The 20,230-nt window shown below is 36.2% G+C and overlaps 1 protein-coding gene across 2 annotated transcripts in view; it reads right to left on the bottom strand.

Annotated features, from left to right (window-relative positions):
* nova2 (NOVA alternative splicing regulator 2) overlaps positions 1–20,230 on the bottom strand; it is a 61,751-nt gene that overhangs the window by 11,870 nt on the left and 29,651 nt on the right. For both annotated transcript variants that reach the window (XM_067365595.1, XM_067365596.1), the window contains one exon: positions 11,692–11,858. In XM_067365595.1, the coding sequence (XP_067221696.1) occupies positions 11,692–11,858 (167 nt within the window). The remainder of the gene's footprint in view (positions 1–11,691; positions 11,859–20,230) is intronic.

Genomic DNA, 20,230 nt, shown 5'->3' with positions numbered 1-20,230 from the left:
CAAAAACAATAAAATAGTATAAAAGAATTAAAAACATTTGGTTTAAAATAGTTATAAAGAAATTATAGTTTGAGACAATGAGCCAAATCTATAATTTTTTCAAAAAAAACCCCCCAAACAATTCTTTCACTTTTGTCTGCAAAATGTCACATTAAAATACAACAAATCTTTAAAAAAAAATGTTTATCTGAGTGTTGGTATTGTTAACTAAAACTATTAAAAATAATTTTCACTAATTAAAATAAGCTGAAATAAAATAAAAAAAAAAATTTGATAAAACATTATAAATAAAATAAATAAATATTAGATAAGACTTAGCTGATTAGAAATGTTGCAGCTAAATGAATTAAATAAGTTTAAGTTGAAGCACTAAAATTACTAAAAACTAATAAACTAAAACTAAAAAAAAAACTAAAACTGGGATAAATAAGGATATAAAATATATTTTTTTTTTAAAAATGACAAAAATACATATTTATTTTAAATAAAAGCTAATTCAAAATAAGAATCAATACTATAATAGTACATTAATAATACTAAATTGACTGCTTTATCTGATATGCAAAACAAACAAAAAGTATATATATGCAATTTACGGATAGCAAATAGAAATATTAATGTAATATTATTATAGAAATGAACATTACAAAAATAGGAAAATGCTGCAGCACTGATGAGCCCAGAAAATTTTGTATTAGAAGATAAATATAAAGATGCTTGTGTGTTTTGTTCTTGCACTTCCTGAGCAGTGAATCACTAGGTAAAAAGAGGCTCCTCCTGAAAAGCATCGACTCCCAGGGGTCAGTGTTTCCATGGAAACTCAACTCCAGCATTCAAGAGGGACTGAAAGGGAGTCGGAATGATGCATAGCAACCAACCAACCACCCTTCCACCCCCCACCTTATATTCTCGCAACCATTCACTTAAAACCACCAGCTACTTGTACCATACTAGTGCATATGCTCATATACTACAAACAATTCTGTACGAAAACATCACACACTTTCTGTATTTCATTTGTAGAACTTGACATATTCACTTATTAATTTAACCGACAAATTAGCGCTTGATCTCTTTGATCATTGCCGGATATATCTATGCACTGTAGCATTGAGAGAAAACAAAATATGCGGTGTGGTGTTCGCTTTGACAGTTAATTACTCTGTATAATGAAAAGCTCCAGCCCTCCGAGAATGCTTTGACAATGCTGGATTCAGAATATCTGCACTGTCAAAATGACAGATAGAGAGATGAAAATTGTAAAAAGGGGAGACGAGAGGAGCGGGTAGATGTGAGTGAAGAAGGATGTGTGTCTGTGGGGGCGTGTTTTTGTATGTGTGTGTGTGTGTGTGTATATAGGAACAAAGCGAAGGAGAGACTACAGAAAAGGAGAGAGAGAGGTTGGGGAGGGGTGGTGATCGGCTCAGCCTTTACGTTTGTTTCTTTTGTGAGTCTCTTCGTTCTTTTCACTCTTTGCCTCAAGGTCTGCTGAAGCTCGCTGCCCACAGACATGTCTTTACAGAGGCTGTTTAGCCTTGCCACTGTAGCTCGAACTCTCATTCAGCTCAACTGAATTAGCATAGAAATGAAAAACTGCCGACAGGAAATTTCATGGACTCCTACATTCACCTTTTATCTTGCTAGAATAAACAGAACCTTGTATAGGGAGCATTTTGAGCAAATTAATCATATTCATGATTATTGTTTAATGCATTGGACACTGGATTGTTTTTGGCACCAGAGATGAACTGTGATTGATCACAACATATACAGTGCAGTCTAAAAGTGAAAAAAAAAAAAAAAACATTTTTTTATTTTTTTTTTATTTTTTACATTATCTATTAAAATTGTGACCTTTTGTGTAAGGGAGTTCACATAATGTCACTAATTGTTTAGTGACCCCCAAATCTGAATCTGCAATATTTAATAATAATAATAATTCCTTACTATATAGCACTTTTCTGGGTACTCAAAGCGATTTACATATGTAAGGGGGAATCTCCTCAACCACCACCAATGTGCAGCATCCATTTATTTTTGCTTTTACATCACAATGTTTCTTTTGTCACTTTTCAAAATCCTAAAACTTTTTGCCAGGCAATTTTGAATTCATGCACTGTAAAAAAGAATTGTTGGTTTAACTTAAAAACGTAAGTTACCTGGTTGCCTTAAATTTTGAGTTCACTGATTTTAAAAATTTGAGTTACTGCAATGAAGGCGATTGGTTTAATCAACAGAAACTCAAAATATTGTGTTATCTGAGCCACATTAATTATTATTATAAGCTGATTTGACAAAAGAAAAAATGTTGTGATAACTAATCATGAAAATAATTTTGTGTAGTAATAATAATAATAATTTCACCTCCAAACTCCAGATCTTGACTACAAATGTTCATATATTAAAAGTTTTTATTAAATAAATATACTGTATGTATACTATTAATTAATAAATATTGATTAATATTAATTAATAGTATACATACAGTATATTTATTTAATAAAAACTTTTAATATATATATATATATATATATATATATATATATATATATATATATATATATATATGTATATATACTGTTTAAATGTTGTTTTTTTATGTTTTTGAATATGCTCACTAAAAATACTGTGAATTCTAAATCTTTTGTAACATTATAAATGTCTTTACTGTCAATATACTGACCTTGCTGAATAAAAGTGTTGTTTTATGCTTATGAGATGCATACAAAATGCTTAAATTTAAAGAAAATATATCTGAAAATAAATGTTTAATTACTTTATCCAATCAATATATATCTATCTATAAAAAAAATATTATTACCAACACTCTTACGTGTACACTAAATATCCACAATATGACACAGATGATAGATTCTTTTCAAAATAACTATTAGCATAATTAAGTGGCATTTGTTGCTACTTTTAGCACATCCAGCTCCTTCCTCTTCCTCTCCGCCTCTTTCTTTATGATGCCATCATTTGCTATGATGGCATTTGGCAGGAGAAGTGCTGAGAGAATCGAGCTTGTTGGGTAGGAATCAAGCAGCGTCAACACATATGCAGGTTAATTTCACTGAATGCATCCAAGTGCTGAGCTAGAGCCCGCTCCATCTATCTATAAAAGAGTGAGCGGAAGAGGAGGCTGAGACGGAGAAATAAAGAGTGCAAGACAGAGAGAGAGAGAAAGAGAGAGAGAGAGAGACGCCTGCTGCTGCTGCGCCACCAGTCATCTGGGACTAGAAGCCTTTGATGAATTGTCGGGAGGATGCTGCAGGGGGTTGTGGGTAATGGGCAATGAAAGATTGGTCAGCCATGAAGGACATGTATGTACTCCTTATGCAGACTGTGTTACTTTGTTCTATTGCTGCAACAACAAAAAAATAAAATAATAATAAAATAATGAGAGCAGCATCTGAGACTAGAACAAATTAATCAAAGGATACAGTCTCATTCTGTGTGGGTTTTTGCTGAACGGGCAGATGAAGCCCCAGGAGTCTTCGTATCCGGCTGCACATTGAAAAAACGTTCTGCCACTGAAAAAAGCAGTTCAAACTTCCTCTAAACTCTTTCAACTAGGGCTGCACAAAACTGGAAAAAACTAACATTACAATATTTACTTGTTCTGCTATATATATTGCAATATGAAGAAATGCAAGATAAAAATGATTTAAAAAGCTGGAAACCCATGATTTTTTTTATTATTATTTTATTATTTCTGAAGACTTTTTAGTTTAGACTTTTTATTTTATTTTACACAAACCTCTTTCAGTAACCATAAAAGGAACAGTTTTAATAAAATATCTCTCCACTCGAGTTTGCATTGGTCGCATTCCCACTATTTTTGAACAATTCAGTATAAAATATTAATAATATTTGTGATTTTTTTTATTTGTGATCAAAATTAAATAATATATTAAACAAAATAAGAAAGAGACTGTGATATTGTACACTGTAAAAAATGACCGTGATTTTAGCAGTAAAAGACTGTAAAAATGCTGCGGTGAAAAACTGTCAATTGGTTTACAGAAAGTTTCCGTACTATATACGGTGAATAACTGTAATAGATCTAATGGTACATTTAATGTAATTTTACGGTAAAATACCGTTAAATTCACAGTTTTTGGAAGTGAAAAATAACAATTCATTGTAAAATTTACAGTGAAAAACCGTAAATTGACATTCCCACAATTCCCTGCGTGACACTTCACATTTGATATATTTTCGTTGAAATAACTCAAAAAAGTGAAACTTTGCACACGGGCAGCTCGTGTACCGATGAAGCACTGCATCATGGGATGTGGATGAGCCACTCTGGAGTCAGTAGCGCATATATTTATTAAATTAAATTGCAGTCTGCACGATTTGAGCTATATCGCGATATCAATTTTATTCCGATATATCATGGAGCCCTACTTTCTACTGATGTGCCAGCAACATGTACACAGTCCTGAAGGTGGCAAGGGGTCTCAAACAATGACCCCTGGCGCAACCCACCCGACTCGGGCACACAGCAACTGTTCCCCCCCTCCCAACCTCTGTCCCCGGAACAGTGCCTGACTCTAGAGCCGTAGCTGTTTGCACTTTGAAGTCTTAAGCGCTTGCCTTTGGGTTAATCGCCTGTCTCCTGATCCCGGGCTTAGCCGCCCATCTCTATACAGCATCTGCCTGTGTGCTCTGGCTGCTGGCATTGACAAAGAAAAAAAAAAAAAAAAGACTCCATACGAGTTAAAAATAACACCCTGTCCTCCTCCTCCTTCTCACCTTGGTCTTATGACTGTCGTGAGAGGTTGTTGTTTGCTAGCGAGAGTCCGTATGAGTGGTCACACTCTCAATTTTCACTGCCTATAATTCTTTCTGTCAGGTTCAGGCACAGAAAGTCGTTTAATATTTTGAGCACAAGAGCAAAATGCAACGGGCAAGGGATTACACCATTTGAGCTTCTCAATGAGTTTGCAGTGCCAAGGAATGCATTTAACCTGTATTAAATTTTTTGTTTTTCTACTTTTAGACATGATGATGCTAAAAAACGGATATATTTGGAGACATATCAAAGCAATTAACATGTATTTATGATTAAAATATATCAGGTTCATTCATATATAAACAAGCAATTTTAACCCTCAGCTCTTTAGACTGCATTAAACAACCCCAAATCACAAACTACAGTCTGTCCTGTAATAGCCAAGCTCATAGTACACTAAAATAAGGTCCTCAGCCTCCCCAAAATCCAGTGCGCTGCTCTCTTCAGCAATAAATATTAATATTTAAAAGGCTCGGATTGACATTAATTTGAATAAACATCTACAATGTGAAAAACATTCTGAAATCTTATTTAAATGGAAAATACAGGGAATAAAAATATGAGAATACTGTCATCATGTACATCATATTTTTCAGACCCATGTGACACTTTCTTCTCTGTAACATGTCTATACAATAAAGTCACTGAGGTCCTAAATGACATCGGATCCCATCAACTGAAGAAAAAACATTCTTCAGAATTCATTTTGTGTTCCACAGAAAAAAGAAAGTCATACAGGAATGAAATGAGTGAGTAAATGATGACAGGATTTGGTTGCATGATTGAAGATATTTAAATATGGATATCTACATAAAATAAACTTCATCAGAAAATATCCATCTCGACATTATGATCTAGCCTTGACACAGAAACATCAACATCTCTTCAGAAATCAAACACAGAGCAACATTAAATGAAGTATGCGCCTTGCAAATGCATATTTAATAAAGATCTAATTTATTATTGATTTTTCTGCCATTCCGGACAGCTCAAGTCCTGCATCCATCAAAGAATGTTACAACTCATATCTCCAGGGGTCTGGCTCAGGATTAGAGATGTGCGAGCTTCGGATAGAGAACATCCTCTCGCACATAGACAATACGAGATCACCACAGTCCAATATCAATAGGACGACCTGCTTTTAAGGTAAGTGTGACACTTGCTGTGAGACTTGATATAGACCTGTCAATTCTTCTGGAATGGCCAATATAATCCCTGATAATAATGCTCAACATTCTGACTTATAAATATCCTCTTGTTTCATCCATCGGAGATGTGATTTCAGAGCTTTATGTTGCATATATTGTAGAATGACAACAGCATTTTTATGACTTTTTGGTGTTTCTGGTTATAAAATAATGTTTTGAAATTATTAGATCACAAACAACCGAGTAAAGGCCTGTTCACACCAAGAACGATAACTATAAAGATAACTGTAACGATAACTATATTTGCGTCCACACCAACGAACAATAACAGTCTGTTTATTCTAAGCTCACGCTGCGGTTTCAAAGTGTGTACATCATGTTCTTGTTGGATTTACAAGCCTTTAACCAGCAGATGTCCTCAGCATGCTATGTTTCGAGTGAATAGCTAGTGTAATCGATCTAATCTAACAGAGAATTTAGCTGACAAATTCAATATAGTGGAATAAAAACAACGCCTAGACTTTAAAGGAAGCTAGACAATGTTGTCGAAACTAGCGCTGGATACCTGAGGTTATTTTATATTACACTGTTTGCTAGCCAAGCATAATCATTAATACTTCTCACCATTTATTCCGTGGGTATGACGGATTGTTTTCCATGTATCCATTTTCTTTAAAGTATACTTGAAAAGGGGATTTGACTTGTCAAACAGTGGTGGCTTTTTCTGGACCTTGGCGATTAACCTCTCCGCAATGTTGTCAATGCGTGAGCCCTTAAATTAGAATGGAATCTGATTGGCTGTCAGTGTTTTATCGTTCTAAAAGTGATCCTAATGATATCGTTTCTCTATATCGTTATTGTTATAGTTGTGAAGTGGACAGTGCTATTCTTTTATATTTAGAATTATATTTAGAACTATATCTTTATCGTTATCTTTATCTTTATAGTTATCGTTCTTGGTTTGAATGGGCCTCAAGTTAATTAGAGTTAATGTAGATTTGGCTTGGTATTTGAGTGCAATTTGTGAATGCAATAACTCTTGAAATTATTAGTTATTGCAATCACAAAGAATGTTTAAATGTGAATAAAACTAAAAGAAAAATTGTGAATTACATTCATAAAAAAAACATTTTAGCCAATTAAATATTTTATTTTATATAAATGAAAAAAACAACAACATGATTTTCCAAGACCTGGAAACCATAATTCCCTGATATGTCCATACATTCTATGACTGCGAGAACCCTGTAAAAATCGTAAGGTAGTATGCGTAAGATCTACACATGCTTTTCACAAACACGCTGTGACTGTATAAACAAACAAAACTGCCAGTCTGCAAATACTAAAGACACACAACACAGACAGCATCTGTCCTTTCTTTCACCCAAAAGAGATTTGAGCCCGGCATTAGAGGATGTACTTCCTTGTCCAACAACCAATGTTGTGTAAGATTCTCCCTCTCCATTGGCTCTTCTGGAAATGAGATCGATACTCCGTGGAGAGACAGTGACCTTTTTCCTGGCAGGCTGATGGATTTGAAGGTTAAAAAAGGCATAAAATATTTTAGCCAGTCACCATCCCTCCAGAGACCGGAGCAGGGAGGGGAGGGAAGGTTGGGCTATCGGGTGAGAGAGAGGTTTTTTTTTGTTTGTTTTCAATTTTAGACGTTATAGCAATTTTCCTGATGTCGCTTTTAATTTAGGAGATGAGCAGGGAACACAGCAGTGTTTCGCTTGGCTGTCTATGTGTGTGTGCGGCGTAGTGCTCCAATGAGAACTTTTATTAGATTCACGATGCAGGATAATTAAATAGGCTGGCTTTGGTGGTGTCGTGAAGGGAAAGGATGGTTTGAAACAGCACAGCCACTTAAGGCAATCCCACTGATCAATATAATAGAAGTAAAGCTGTGGGTTATTATGGAAAAGGCCAGTGATGCATGGAGAAAATCCTTCTTTTCTCTTTGATGTAGAAATAGAGATTACAGAGAAATTGTTAGCGAAGCAGGAGTTCCAGTGCCAAATCAAAATATTCATAAATACTATGTGAATAAGCTTCAAAAGTAATCTTGTAGCTGATCTTTAATGAAAGTCCAGAATATGCGTTTCTTTTCTCTTTATTGCTTAGTGAATTATTGTAATATGCAGTACTAAAGATTTTCAGTTGAATAAATTACAATGAGATTGATTTGTTTGGGTGTGCAGTAAGTGCATCATTTTGCTCGCATATATACAGTATCTGCCAGCGACGAAAATGCCCAACTGTGTCCACCTATAGACAACATGAGGGACTCTCGCATTCCTGTGCATTAATGATCCATTTCCTTTGTAGATAGGAAAAAACAGGATGTGGGAAGCAGGCAGAGGAAACCTGTGCTGACAAGAGGAAGCCACTGAAGGCTGGCAATTCAACATTTGAGTTTAGTTAAACTCTGTCTGAAACAATGAGAAGTCCATAACAATGAGCCATCTAGATGATCAGATTGATTTCCTGTGCCGATGGGTGTGTGTGGAAGGGCGGGTGGATTAAGTTAGGTGTCAGCCACACTCCTGCCCTGACCATTTGGTTGCAGGCTCAGCGGTTGACGTTCCTGACCCGAAATCAGCAGCTGTTGGTTAATATGACTTTAATTCTTGCCCTCTATCTCTCAATCAGTGTGTACTGCAATGAGATACATGCCACACGACAGCCGCACGTGTGATGACAATTGGAAAAGAACGCAAAGGCAATGCAAGATCATATGACAACTCACTGTGGCCTAAACTGGACTGGCATTGGCAAAATTCTGACTAGCAAAAAGTGAGATGCCAAATGAAATAAATATAAACAAAATACTGACATAAAATATATAATGAATTAATGAATTACACATATGTTTTAGGGTTGTAACGGTACACAAAAATGATGGTTCGGTTCGTACCTCGGTATTGAAGTCACAGTACAGTACGCGTTCGGTACAGCAGCGGGGAGAAAACTAAACATAAAATGGCTTTTTTCCCTACTTTTTTTACTAAACAGTGGTTTATTGAACAAATTGTGTCTCTCCCTTTAAATAAATTCAATTATAATTAACATTTTGTTAAAGATAAAATCAGCTAATGCTGTAAACTATATACAAGGAGCCTTTTATTGCACATTACTATGATATTAAAGGTTACAAATAACAAAAGAGCCTAAACTATTAAATTCAGTTGCTATTTATTTTTAGATATAATAATCAACACTCAAACAAAAAAAAATGTAAATTGCACATAAGGCAGGTTTTGCATTAACTTCTAAATCTAATTATAAAATTATTACTCCAATTCATATAATAATTTACACAGTTACTGTAATAACTTTTCATGACGAATTTATTTAAACATATTAAATAATTAATACATTATTAACAGGTAAATTAAATATAATGAATGGATATATAAGCTAATATAGTGCATATACTTACTGAAATGCTCCCCTCTGGAGTTAATTTCTTTAGTGAATTAACATGCTGTGGACACTAAATGACTTGCCTGAGGTAAATGTAATGGTACATGAGATATTATTCTCAAGCTGTTTTATTTATGTCTTTTCAGAATTGAAACACTGGTTGAGAGATTACACATCTAGATTTTCTGTTCTTCTTCTTCTGCACTTTTTCCTATTGTGGTGGTTAGCAAACATTGTTGCATTACTGCAGTCACCCCCTTCTGAACTGAAGTGTGGCTCACCTGTGACTGAATATATTCATTGTCTGCATGAACTGAACTGTACAGTTCAGGACGAATACTTGGACCATTACACCCCTTATAAATATCTCTCTCTCTCTCTCTCTCTCTCTCTATATATATATATATATATATATATACATATTATAAAATGGTTAGTGTTCCTGTCCTTGAATCTGATTGGTCAATAGCTGTGTTTACGATAAAACACAGCTATGACCGCTTCACCCAACGATTCTGTGTATCAGTACACAACACCCTTAGCAACCACTCTTAGCAACGTAAACTGTATGTTCTCAATTGATATTGTTCATTGAAGCTTACTGTATTATGTAGAAGAGTATTGTGAGAAAGAGACTGTGTGAGCGAGTTTATTACCTGCATTCAGATTTAGCATTTTCCTTCAGGTCAGTCCTATGTTCATGATAAAAAATCTGTTTAAATGTCCGATGTATTATCTTGTCCTTTTAACAGTTTAGGGGATTTCCGTGACTGACAGCGCTAGTCAAAGCATTTGTCGGTTGCGTCTTGTTCTGTGTTCACAACAATTCATTCTTTTCAGTATAAATGTCTTCGCTACTGAATGACACGCTCATAAAGAGAGTCTTTGCCGCCATCTAATGGCGTAATAATGTAACTTCTGTTGCTGTTCACGGTCACGGAATTTTTCCGGCGGAAGGAAGCCTTTTAGAAAAAGTTTTCATTCAAGTTGCATTGATACATATTTCTGGCTTTAATATTTGTATTGTGTAGTAACCGTTTTATAAAAGCAAAAAGGTATTGCTTATATATATTTTGGAATAAACTTTATTTGTTAAATATTTCATTATACAACTGAATATGTCATTGTAAAATTAAAAAAATAAACATCATGCTGTAATTTATAATATATAAAAATAAATGAATATACATTTAAATAAATAATAAAATATTGTATACCAAAATTCATTAAATATGGAATCATTTTATTTACCATATTTAGTGAAAAAAAAAAAAATTCATTATAACATTTAATCATATAGCTAAAACATATGTTGAATTGAAGTATTAATGCCTATCAACAGTTTGATCAACTTTTTCAAGGACAGTCAGTTATGGCTCAACTGTACATTCTCATATTGCACATTTTTAATATATCACCAGAATCTAATCTCTCTGCATCCCTGTATGTATATATCATACAAATATAGTTTGTCATATTGCAGAGAGTGCAGCAGAATGCAGTGATGCTGTCCCAGCAGAGACAATAGTGTGCACTTAAGTGAGATGTGTTGCTCCGCTGATAAGCCCTATAATTACATGCATAAAAAATTAGGTCGGTAACTCTGCAGGGGTAAGCGTCTTGGACTTATGTTCTAGGAATTCAGGTTATGGTGCTGTATTCACAGAAACTGCTCAATAAGCACAAAGAAGAAACTTCCTTAATGGACAGGCTTAACTAAAAATTAAGAACAGAAAACGGTCGTAAATTATTCATGAAGACAGCCAACTCTCTCTCTTTGTCCTAAGGGTGATTTAATTAAGCAACTGATAAATAAAGGAGAAGAATCATTGATGTGGATGACAACAATGCAGAAGCCCAGCAGATCAATGGACCATAATAATGGAGTGACCGGTGGCGATAATCTCCTAAACAGATAGCCGGTACACAATCAATGACTTGTCTAATTGGAACACACTCAGAATCTTCGAGAGTTTGTTTGCTTGTGTAATGCAAAGGCCAAACCAAGTGGGGCCTGTTTGACTGAGTTAACAGTTTATTAGAAGGGATGATATAATCAAAATGTCCCTCCTCACACTTCATTTCATTCTGTGGCTATATTCATAGGTCTGTTTGCTTGTGCTTTCTATTATAACTTATCAAATGGGAATAAGATCAAAAAAAGAAGTGCGAAAAAACAACTGATATAAATATAGAATAAATAAAAAGGAAGTTCACAATCTAGTACATGTGCTCTGCAATTCAGCAAGGATATAGAGGAAACTGGAAATGGAAAGAAACAGGAAATGGGGCGAGTTAAAGGAAGTGAAGCCTCACCTGTTTGACACGGTCAGGATTGACTGTGGTCTGTGGCTGAAGTATACTAACTGGCTCTGTTTTCTGAGCGCTCTGCGGCATCTCCCGCACCTTCTCCGCGATGAAGTCATGGACGCTATTCAGTGCCTCTACAGTGCCCTGGATCAAGCAGACACGCTCTGTTGTTCCTGAAAGACACACACAAAGAGAACTCCAGTTTAACCTCACTGTGATTTACAGATGTTGTCCTGTAAAATGATTAATAAAATCGCAGTGCTGTGATGAGGTGAGGGCCAAAGGAGCATGTTTTTTCCTCATTCAAATGTGAATAATTGTTTTTAAAAATGTTTTTTTAAAGGAAACATTAGTTCAGGTTGCCTCATTGGAGCAGCCATATTAAGATCACATGACCAGCCAAAAAATACTTATTCTCGAATGCTTTCTCTAACAGATTAAATTAGTAATGTCAGTGCGTAACAAGTCCAAGATGATTGCCATGTCATCAAAAAAATTAAATGTAATAAAATCACCTCAATAGAATTATATATGAACCCATTTCTGCAGTAACCCAAAGTTATTTTACGGCTGCTGGCGTGAGACTGAGGCCGTACAGCATGTTCTTGCGATTGATGGTGTTTGGAGCTGAAACTGCAATGGAATACTTTTTTCCTTACGTAGAAGTGACATAAAATATCATCAGCTGACAAAATCAGAAATGGCTGTTCATTACTTTCTGTTTTTACTCAACCAAATCATATAATATTATAGAGCATTGTTTGTATGACAGGCACAGCATATCAGAGTAGTATGTGTTATCATAGAGTGAACCCGTCAGTCATTGGGCTATCAATCACATTACACTAGAGACTACAGACATTGTGTTAGGAGTCAAACAAGCAGCATTAGAGCATCTGCCCATGTAAATACCATGGATCTATGTACATGCAGACTTAAGTTATGGGAGCAGCTGCAATAACAGTCGCCTGGCAATGCTACTATTTTTGGCAGCCTATTCACAGAAAGCCTTCCATTAGACGCCCCAAAGTCTCCACTTTCAATTAATTCTGATACAATATCGGCGTTTCAACTCTAATTCCACCATCTCTCCTGCAAAACATGAGGATGTTCAGTGCATGCACACACATACAATCACCATTGTTTAACTGTGTTTCGGTGCAGACTCTAAAGGAATTAGCCGACTGCAGTTCTCTGATTGGTTACTAATCCTTATACACTATAACATTTTGCCTGAAAGAGTGCTTCTGGGATATTTATCCTACAAAACCCACACAAAATCACATTGCACCATAAGTGAGGCAGTTAAACATTGCCATTCAGATTCTGAAATAAAACAAAAGCCTGAAGTAGAAGGCAAGAGGGAAAAAAATGAAAGCAGACTGATCCGAAGCCAGGATCTTTTGGCTCCCGAGAGGCTGGGAAGCGAATCGGGCCTTATCGGCACGGCGCAGTAGGGTTTTCCGGTTTCCTTTAACCTTCTATTGTTTACTAGCATGAAAATAATTGGGTTCTGTCCCAGACTAGCTATATGAAGCCGTGTTAATACGCACAAATTGAGGAATCTCAGGATCATGGATGTGATCTTACAAAAAAGAAATGGAAAAAAAGCTTTGCTGAGCTCCTGACAGCTGGCGGCCCAAGAGTAATCTGTGACGGACCAATCGGGGTGGTAGATTATTAGAGCAGAGATCACCATTGTTTTGGCAGGGAGACGAGGGGGGGTTGGTTGTGGACAACACCAGTCAAACAACTGTCAGAGATGGAGAACTAGTTCTGAAACATTTGTAAGTTTATGGTGTATATATATATATATATATACCGTATACACACACAATGACCATTAAATGGTTGTTAAATACCAAATAGCTGTACACAAGCAGAAAGCTTATGTGATGTGTTGACTGTCTGGATGAAGAGTTCCTGGAGAGGTTGTGATGTGTCTGTTGTGTACTCAGCGGGATATGGGAAAGGGGTGGGGGGTTTAGAAAGAGGTCACTGAGGATCTTCTTCCCTCTTGCAAACGGAAGGGACACTTTCTGACACACGTTTAAGTTTCTGCCTATGAAGCTCATTGAAAGTGATGGGCAGTTTGCTTTACCACCCATCCAAACACATAAACACCCCCCTCAGCAGCTCTCTGCCTCCTCATTAAGACACAGCACATAGGGCTGGCCAATACTATATGTACAGTATACACAATATATTTTATATTATTTGGTTGACAATATAAAATTTACTTATTAAATGAGAGAGAACGGATCAAACAAAAACTGGACTGGAGCATATATTTTTTAAACAAAAGGATGCATTACATTCTGATCAAAGTGACTGTAAAGACTTTTACATTGATACAAATGCATGGTTCTTTTGAACTTTCTATTCATCAAACAATCGTGTAGTACAAACATTTTCATCAGAATAATATAATAACAGAATAATAATAAGAAGAAGTGTTTCTTGAGCACCAAATCAGCATATTAGTTTAATGTATGAACGAACATGTGACTAAAGACTGCAGTAATGATGCTAAAAAATTCAGCTTTGCATCACAGGAATTAATTACATCTTCAAATTATATTAGTGTAATATTTCACTATATTACTGTTTTTACATAATTTTTGATCAAATAAATGCAGCATTGGTGAGCAGAAAAGGCTTTCAAGAGCATTCAAAATATTAATGTTGATTGTTCTGGCTTCTAATTATATTAAATAATATTACAGATAATATTTTATTACATTACACTGTAAAAAATGACCGTGATTTTAACAGTAAAAGACTGTAAAAATGCTACGGTGAAAAACTGTCAATTGGTTTACAGAAAGTTTCCGTACCATATATGGTGAATAACTGTAATACATCTAACGGTACATTTAATGTAATTTTACAGTAAAATACCGTTAAATTCAGTTTTTGGAAGTGAAAAATAACAATTCATTGTAAAATTTACAGTGAAAAAACGTAAATTGACATTCCCACAATTCCTTGTGTGACACTTCACATTTGATATATTTTCTTTGAAATAACTCTGTTTCCTCTTATTTTTTCCCATTTTTTTCTAATCAGTTATGTACATTAGGGTTTTATGTTACATCTAATGTTGTTAAATTAATGTTTATTGCATTTTTAAAATTTCATGCATGTTACCATGATGGTGTTTAGTATGTGTGTGAATGACACTGTGTGCTCCTTCTATATGTTAGTGTTGTCCTTCTCAGCTTGTGATGAACTTTGATTCATCATGTGACTCTTATCACCACTGTGTTTGGTGATTGCTAGTGTATTATAAAGGTACAAAACAGATATTAGTACTTCATTAGGTTGGTAAATTAACATTATATCAGTTAATGAAATATGTTATTTTACCGTAAATTTAACAGATTTTTTTTACATTGCTACTGTATTTTTTACGGTAAAGTTCTGGCAACCACAGCTGCCGGTTTTTTACCGTAAATTTTACTGGGACTTTTTTTACAGTGTACATACATTTTTAACATTTTTAAAATTCTTCCATATATATATATATCATGAAAAGGATAAAAAATAGAGATATATTTTTCCTGCATAGCCGAAGTACATAGAGAATGAATGCTAGTTGCGCAGGTGGTAGTTTAAAATTTAGATTCAGATTTAGATTTAGATTTAGATTTAGATTTAGAATACAGGCCCTGTGAGTCACTGTGCTGCTTCTGAAATTAAGGGTTTGGTCTCCATCCATATAGACACAGAGGCCAGAGACTATCTAACAAACCTATTAATCATCATTTGATTTTAGAATAAGTGTGAGATTTGTGCTAGTAGCATTAAAGGAAACACAATCAGCTTCCAGAGCAGACCAAGAGTTACAACTAAGAAAAGGTATTGGGCAGTGCGGAGGAGTTTATATAGTTGCCTAGGGAATGCCTACTTGGCTCTGTACACTTTTATACTAAGTAGTTTTTATACAGTTGTTAAGATGATGAGTCATTCATTCCTTGTTCTTGATGCTAGATGGAGCTTCTCTTTGGTGATTTAGCTATTGAGAACATTATTATTATTATTATTGCACAGGCTATCCTATCTTTCTTCACAGGAATGGCAATCTTTTTTTCCCAAAAGCATGTAAAACAGAGGAGGGGTTGAGGGCCTGTTTTCTGTAGTTGCTTGAGTGATGGAGTGTCTGGAAGGCTGTTCTAAAGAACAACTCCATCATGACTTGCAGCAACAGACAATGGAAGTCTATAAGGGCCACTAAACAAAACCACATGAGCATGTACAAAACATGAACATGTACTGTATGGAATGTAATGTTAGCTCATTAAAAAAGAGGCAATTAAACCTGGTAAATACTAGTGCAGCAATATGAGGTAATGCCTATATCCTGCCAATTATCTACATGGATGGATATTTTGATCAGTTTGTTTACTCAAGCACTACACATATAAATCTTAGTAGTACTCAAGGAAGGTGGAAAGAAGAGGGTAGATCTGCATTATTTTGTTGGTCTATGTACAGACATGCATAGCCAGGCATAATTTTTAAGGTGTGTCAGGTTAAAAATAGTCTAGCAGAAACGTGTCACAAGACATCGCCTTGTTCCAGCTCTGTCTAGCTGTTTGAAAAAGAGAAAGCGTCCTGTGTGAACACCCTCTAATCTCTCCTCAGAGCGCTGCTGCTGCTGCTGCCACGGATGAAGAGTCAGTGTTGCCGCAAACTGCTGTCAGGATGATAGGTACTTTTGAAAATGATGCCATAACCAATTCCCCCCGATAAGGTGTTTTTTTAAAAGGGTTAGTTCACCCAAAAATGAAATTTCTGTCATTAATTACTCACCGTCATGTCGTTTCAAACCTATAAGACTAGAACACAAATTAAGATATTTTGATGAAATCCGAGGGGCTTTTTTTTCCTCCATTGAAAGCAACGAAATTACCACATTCAAGGTCTGGAAAACTAGTAAAAACATTTGTTAACCCTTAAATGCATACCTCGGGTCTTTAGTGACCCGGGATGTCATTCAATACCCTCCTCCTCATTCATTTTTTAAACTTAGACATCAACCTTCTTGGTATTCCTCAATCAATTCATTATAAAGAATTTTTTGTATTTTTGTATTTATTTTTTGTAAAAATTGTATAGGGTCGCTAACGACCCGAGGTGTGTATGAGTGTACATATATTTTTTCTGCACAACAATAATTAAATCTTAGATGACGGAATAAGTGGAATTCACCTTTATTCCACAAGGTGGCAATGTCTGATACACAATGCTGAAGTGACAGAAAACGAAATAATAAGAAAAACATGAAATGGCTCAGCGATTTATTGCAGAGCATGTACTGAACGCAATAAAATATGACTGTAACTGTTACTGGATGGATCTGGTGAAGATGTTGAAAATTATGTAGTTTTGAGAATACGTTCGCGAATGGGCTCATATTCGTGACCTCAAATATAAAAATAGCCCATTATATGCTGAATTTACTGGGAAATGAGCTCTGACGAGGACAGTGATGATGGCATAAAACATCTGCTCAAACGGAGCACTTTCAAGCTCCAAAAGGTAACAAAATATGCTTTATTTTATTCTTCTGTAATTGTTACTTTAATATCAGAGGAGTTTTATATTATCGCAACAGGTAGAAATCCATCAGTGTTAGATATAGATCGATAAAGACCCGAATATGCAAGAATGATTGGCGAAACAGTCATGCATTTAAGGGTTAAAATAGTCACCGTGACTACAGTGGTTCAACCTTAATGTTATGAAATACTTTTTTGCGCAAATTCATCTCTCCGCTGTCTTTCTGCTACGCTTTTTACGTTGCAGAGCTCCCACGTTCTATATAAGAACGCCGGCTCAGGATTGGCCGGCTCCTGTGTCAGCATCACACGCATTCGGCCAATACTGAACCGGCGTTCGGACATAAAACACGGACACTCTGCAGCATAAATAGCATAACAGAATGACAGGGGAGAGACGAATTTGTTGAATTATTTTTGTTTAATAATAATGATAAAAAAAATTCATTAGCAGGTTTAAAGCACTAAATGCTTCCCAAACCAGATGTCCAGTGCTTGTCCACTGGGAGAATAGTGCACTGTCATGGAGATCACAAATGCTGATCACAAGTCCCACAACACCAAAGCTGCAAGATGGATCGGTCCATTGATTGACAAGATTCAGATTGGGCTCTGAACCCATAGAAAAGACCACAGGAGGCTTAATAACCAATTAAACTGCTGCGTACCACATGACAAACGAGACCAGCTGCCGGGACACATGGAGAATCTTTCAGAAGATACACCGTACAGGCTTGTCCAAGAAATGTCTTTAAACTGTATCTCAGTGCGAGCAAATTTTGACAAGCTTCCTGATTGCCTCCCTCCAAAGACTCCAACAGCGGCCTTAGAGATTTAATGAACATACAACCCTGCCCATGGACGAGGTTACAGATGTTTCCTGGCTTTGGTGTTAGGAGAAAGAAAAAAAGTGTGGGGGGGGGGGGGGGGACAAGAGCGAGAGGAAGAATGAGTTGGGGAGGTGGGGGGAATAAAAAAACTAGCCATCTCCCTTCCTCAGTGACTCGTATTTTCCTGTCCGCCCATCAAAGAGCGGCTGATTGCAGCCTCCACGTACGAGTCCCACAGGAGCACATGGGTCATTGTTTCAGCATGAAGCACCCACTACAAGATGAAGTGTTGACTGCAGAGATGGGCAAATTAAAACAGGGGACACCTGGGTCCTGTTGGTGTCAGTGTGCACTATTATGTTAATAACTACATGAATGTTTGGGAGGGGTGCCAGTCCAGGCATATGACATAAGACACATCACCACAGCAACTGGCAGACCCTGAAAATATTGTGGGGCAGCTGCTAATGACGTAATGTGTTTTTATTTTAAAACAGAAAGGACGGGGTGTTGCATGTGCTTATGTAATCATGAACAGTAAAGAGGAAGAAGAAAGATGGGGACTGGAAATTCGGAAAGAGTTTCCATTCAAATCTCTTTCTGCCATTTGAACCGGTATTTTATAGTCTGTCAGGCTGGACGGACGCTCCAGTTCCAGACGTTTCTTTATGGGCCTAAACTAACCCATGTAAGCAGTCACTAGGGCAGATGGGAATTTTGCTTTCCAAGTCTTCTTAAAGGGATAGTTCACCCAACAATGAGAATTCAGTCTTTGTTTCAAACCTTTATGACTTTCTTTTCTTCTGTGGAACACACTAAAAGTTATTTTGAACTGGTTTTTGTCGATAAAATGAAAGTTAATGGGGTCCAAAAAAAACATTGTGCCTCATTGACTTTCATTGCATGGATTAAACTAACAAACAAAAAAACTTTTCTTTTGTTTTCCACAGAAACAAGCAAGTCATACAGGTTTAGTGCAACATGAGGATGAGTAAATGATGACAGAATTTTTATTTTTAAGCGAACCTGAATCAGTTCGGCTTTGCCTTTCCAATGCATCAAGCCTCTCTAAACAGCAGAGGAAGGATAGAAGGGTCTCCAAAGAATAACAAAAGATCTGGAAGAAAGAGTGAATTCCTCTTCAGTGATGTCACTCTTATTGAGAAGTGCTGGGTTTGTCCACCCCTTTTTCCTCAGTTTGACCTAAGCCGTCCCCCAGCCCCCCACATCTATAGTGACGTCGTCATAGTTACGGGGCCCATGTCGTGCAAACAGCTGAAGAGATGCCTGGCCTGGGCAGGGATCCTGTCCTCATCTCTTCCCTAATGTTCTCTCTCACCCTCTCAAGACCTTCTTGCACACCCTCCAAGACCTCACAGAGGGACAAAGAGAGAGCAAGAGACAAAACAACAGGCAGCGAGTGAGAAAGAAGCACAGTGAGGAAGGGAACGCGATAAAAGGGAAAGCAAAAGAGATTCTTTATTCAATATGTCCAACCCACCAATAAAGAGAGGAAAGAGGGGGTAACATTACTCAGAGAGAAACTAAACTCTCCAAAAGAAAGATGAAGAATGAAAAAAGAGGTAGGAGATGGGAAGGGGGGTCTACACTTTCCTGCCAGGTGCCTAACGCTGTTTCAAAGGCTCCAGGGAGCTTTCCACTTTAGCTTAAAAGAGGATATTTTCCTCGATTGTTGTAATCTGTGCATTTTAGATGTGAGATGTGATATATTTAGGGCTGTCAGTTTAAGAAATGTAATAAAAAATTAATTAGTCACGCCCCCTGACCATCACATAAAATTCATTATTAGAGTAATAAAAGCTTTAAGAACCTCCGTGATGTTTTTGAGTCATACAGCATGCGTTCTTGCATTTAAAAGCAGATGGGAAGAATGGAATAGAATTTAAAAAAAAAGAGTGCAAGGATCTCAAGACATGTTCTTCAAAGTGGTGCGAGATGATGAAAAACGAAACGTAAAATAATTAAAAACAACTAAAAAAAGGTTTAAAAATGGTCCCCTTAAAATTCAGAATAATCTGTTTTTATCACTGTTTTCAACCCACCTACATTACCGTTCAAGCATTTGGAGTCGGTAAGTGTTTTTTAATTGTTTTTTCTTATGATCACCAAGGCTGCTATTTATTTGATTAA

Source organism: Chanodichthys erythropterus, chromosome 17 (genome assembly GCF_024489055.1).
Source record: "Chanodichthys erythropterus isolate Z2021 chromosome 17, ASM2448905v1, whole genome shotgun sequence".
Classification (NCBI taxonomy): domain Eukaryota; kingdom Metazoa; phylum Chordata; class Actinopteri; order Cypriniformes; family Xenocyprididae; genus Chanodichthys; species Chanodichthys erythropterus.
The sequence above is the reverse complement of the archived record's forward strand: the minus strand, read 5'-3'. Positions and strand labels throughout refer to the sequence as shown.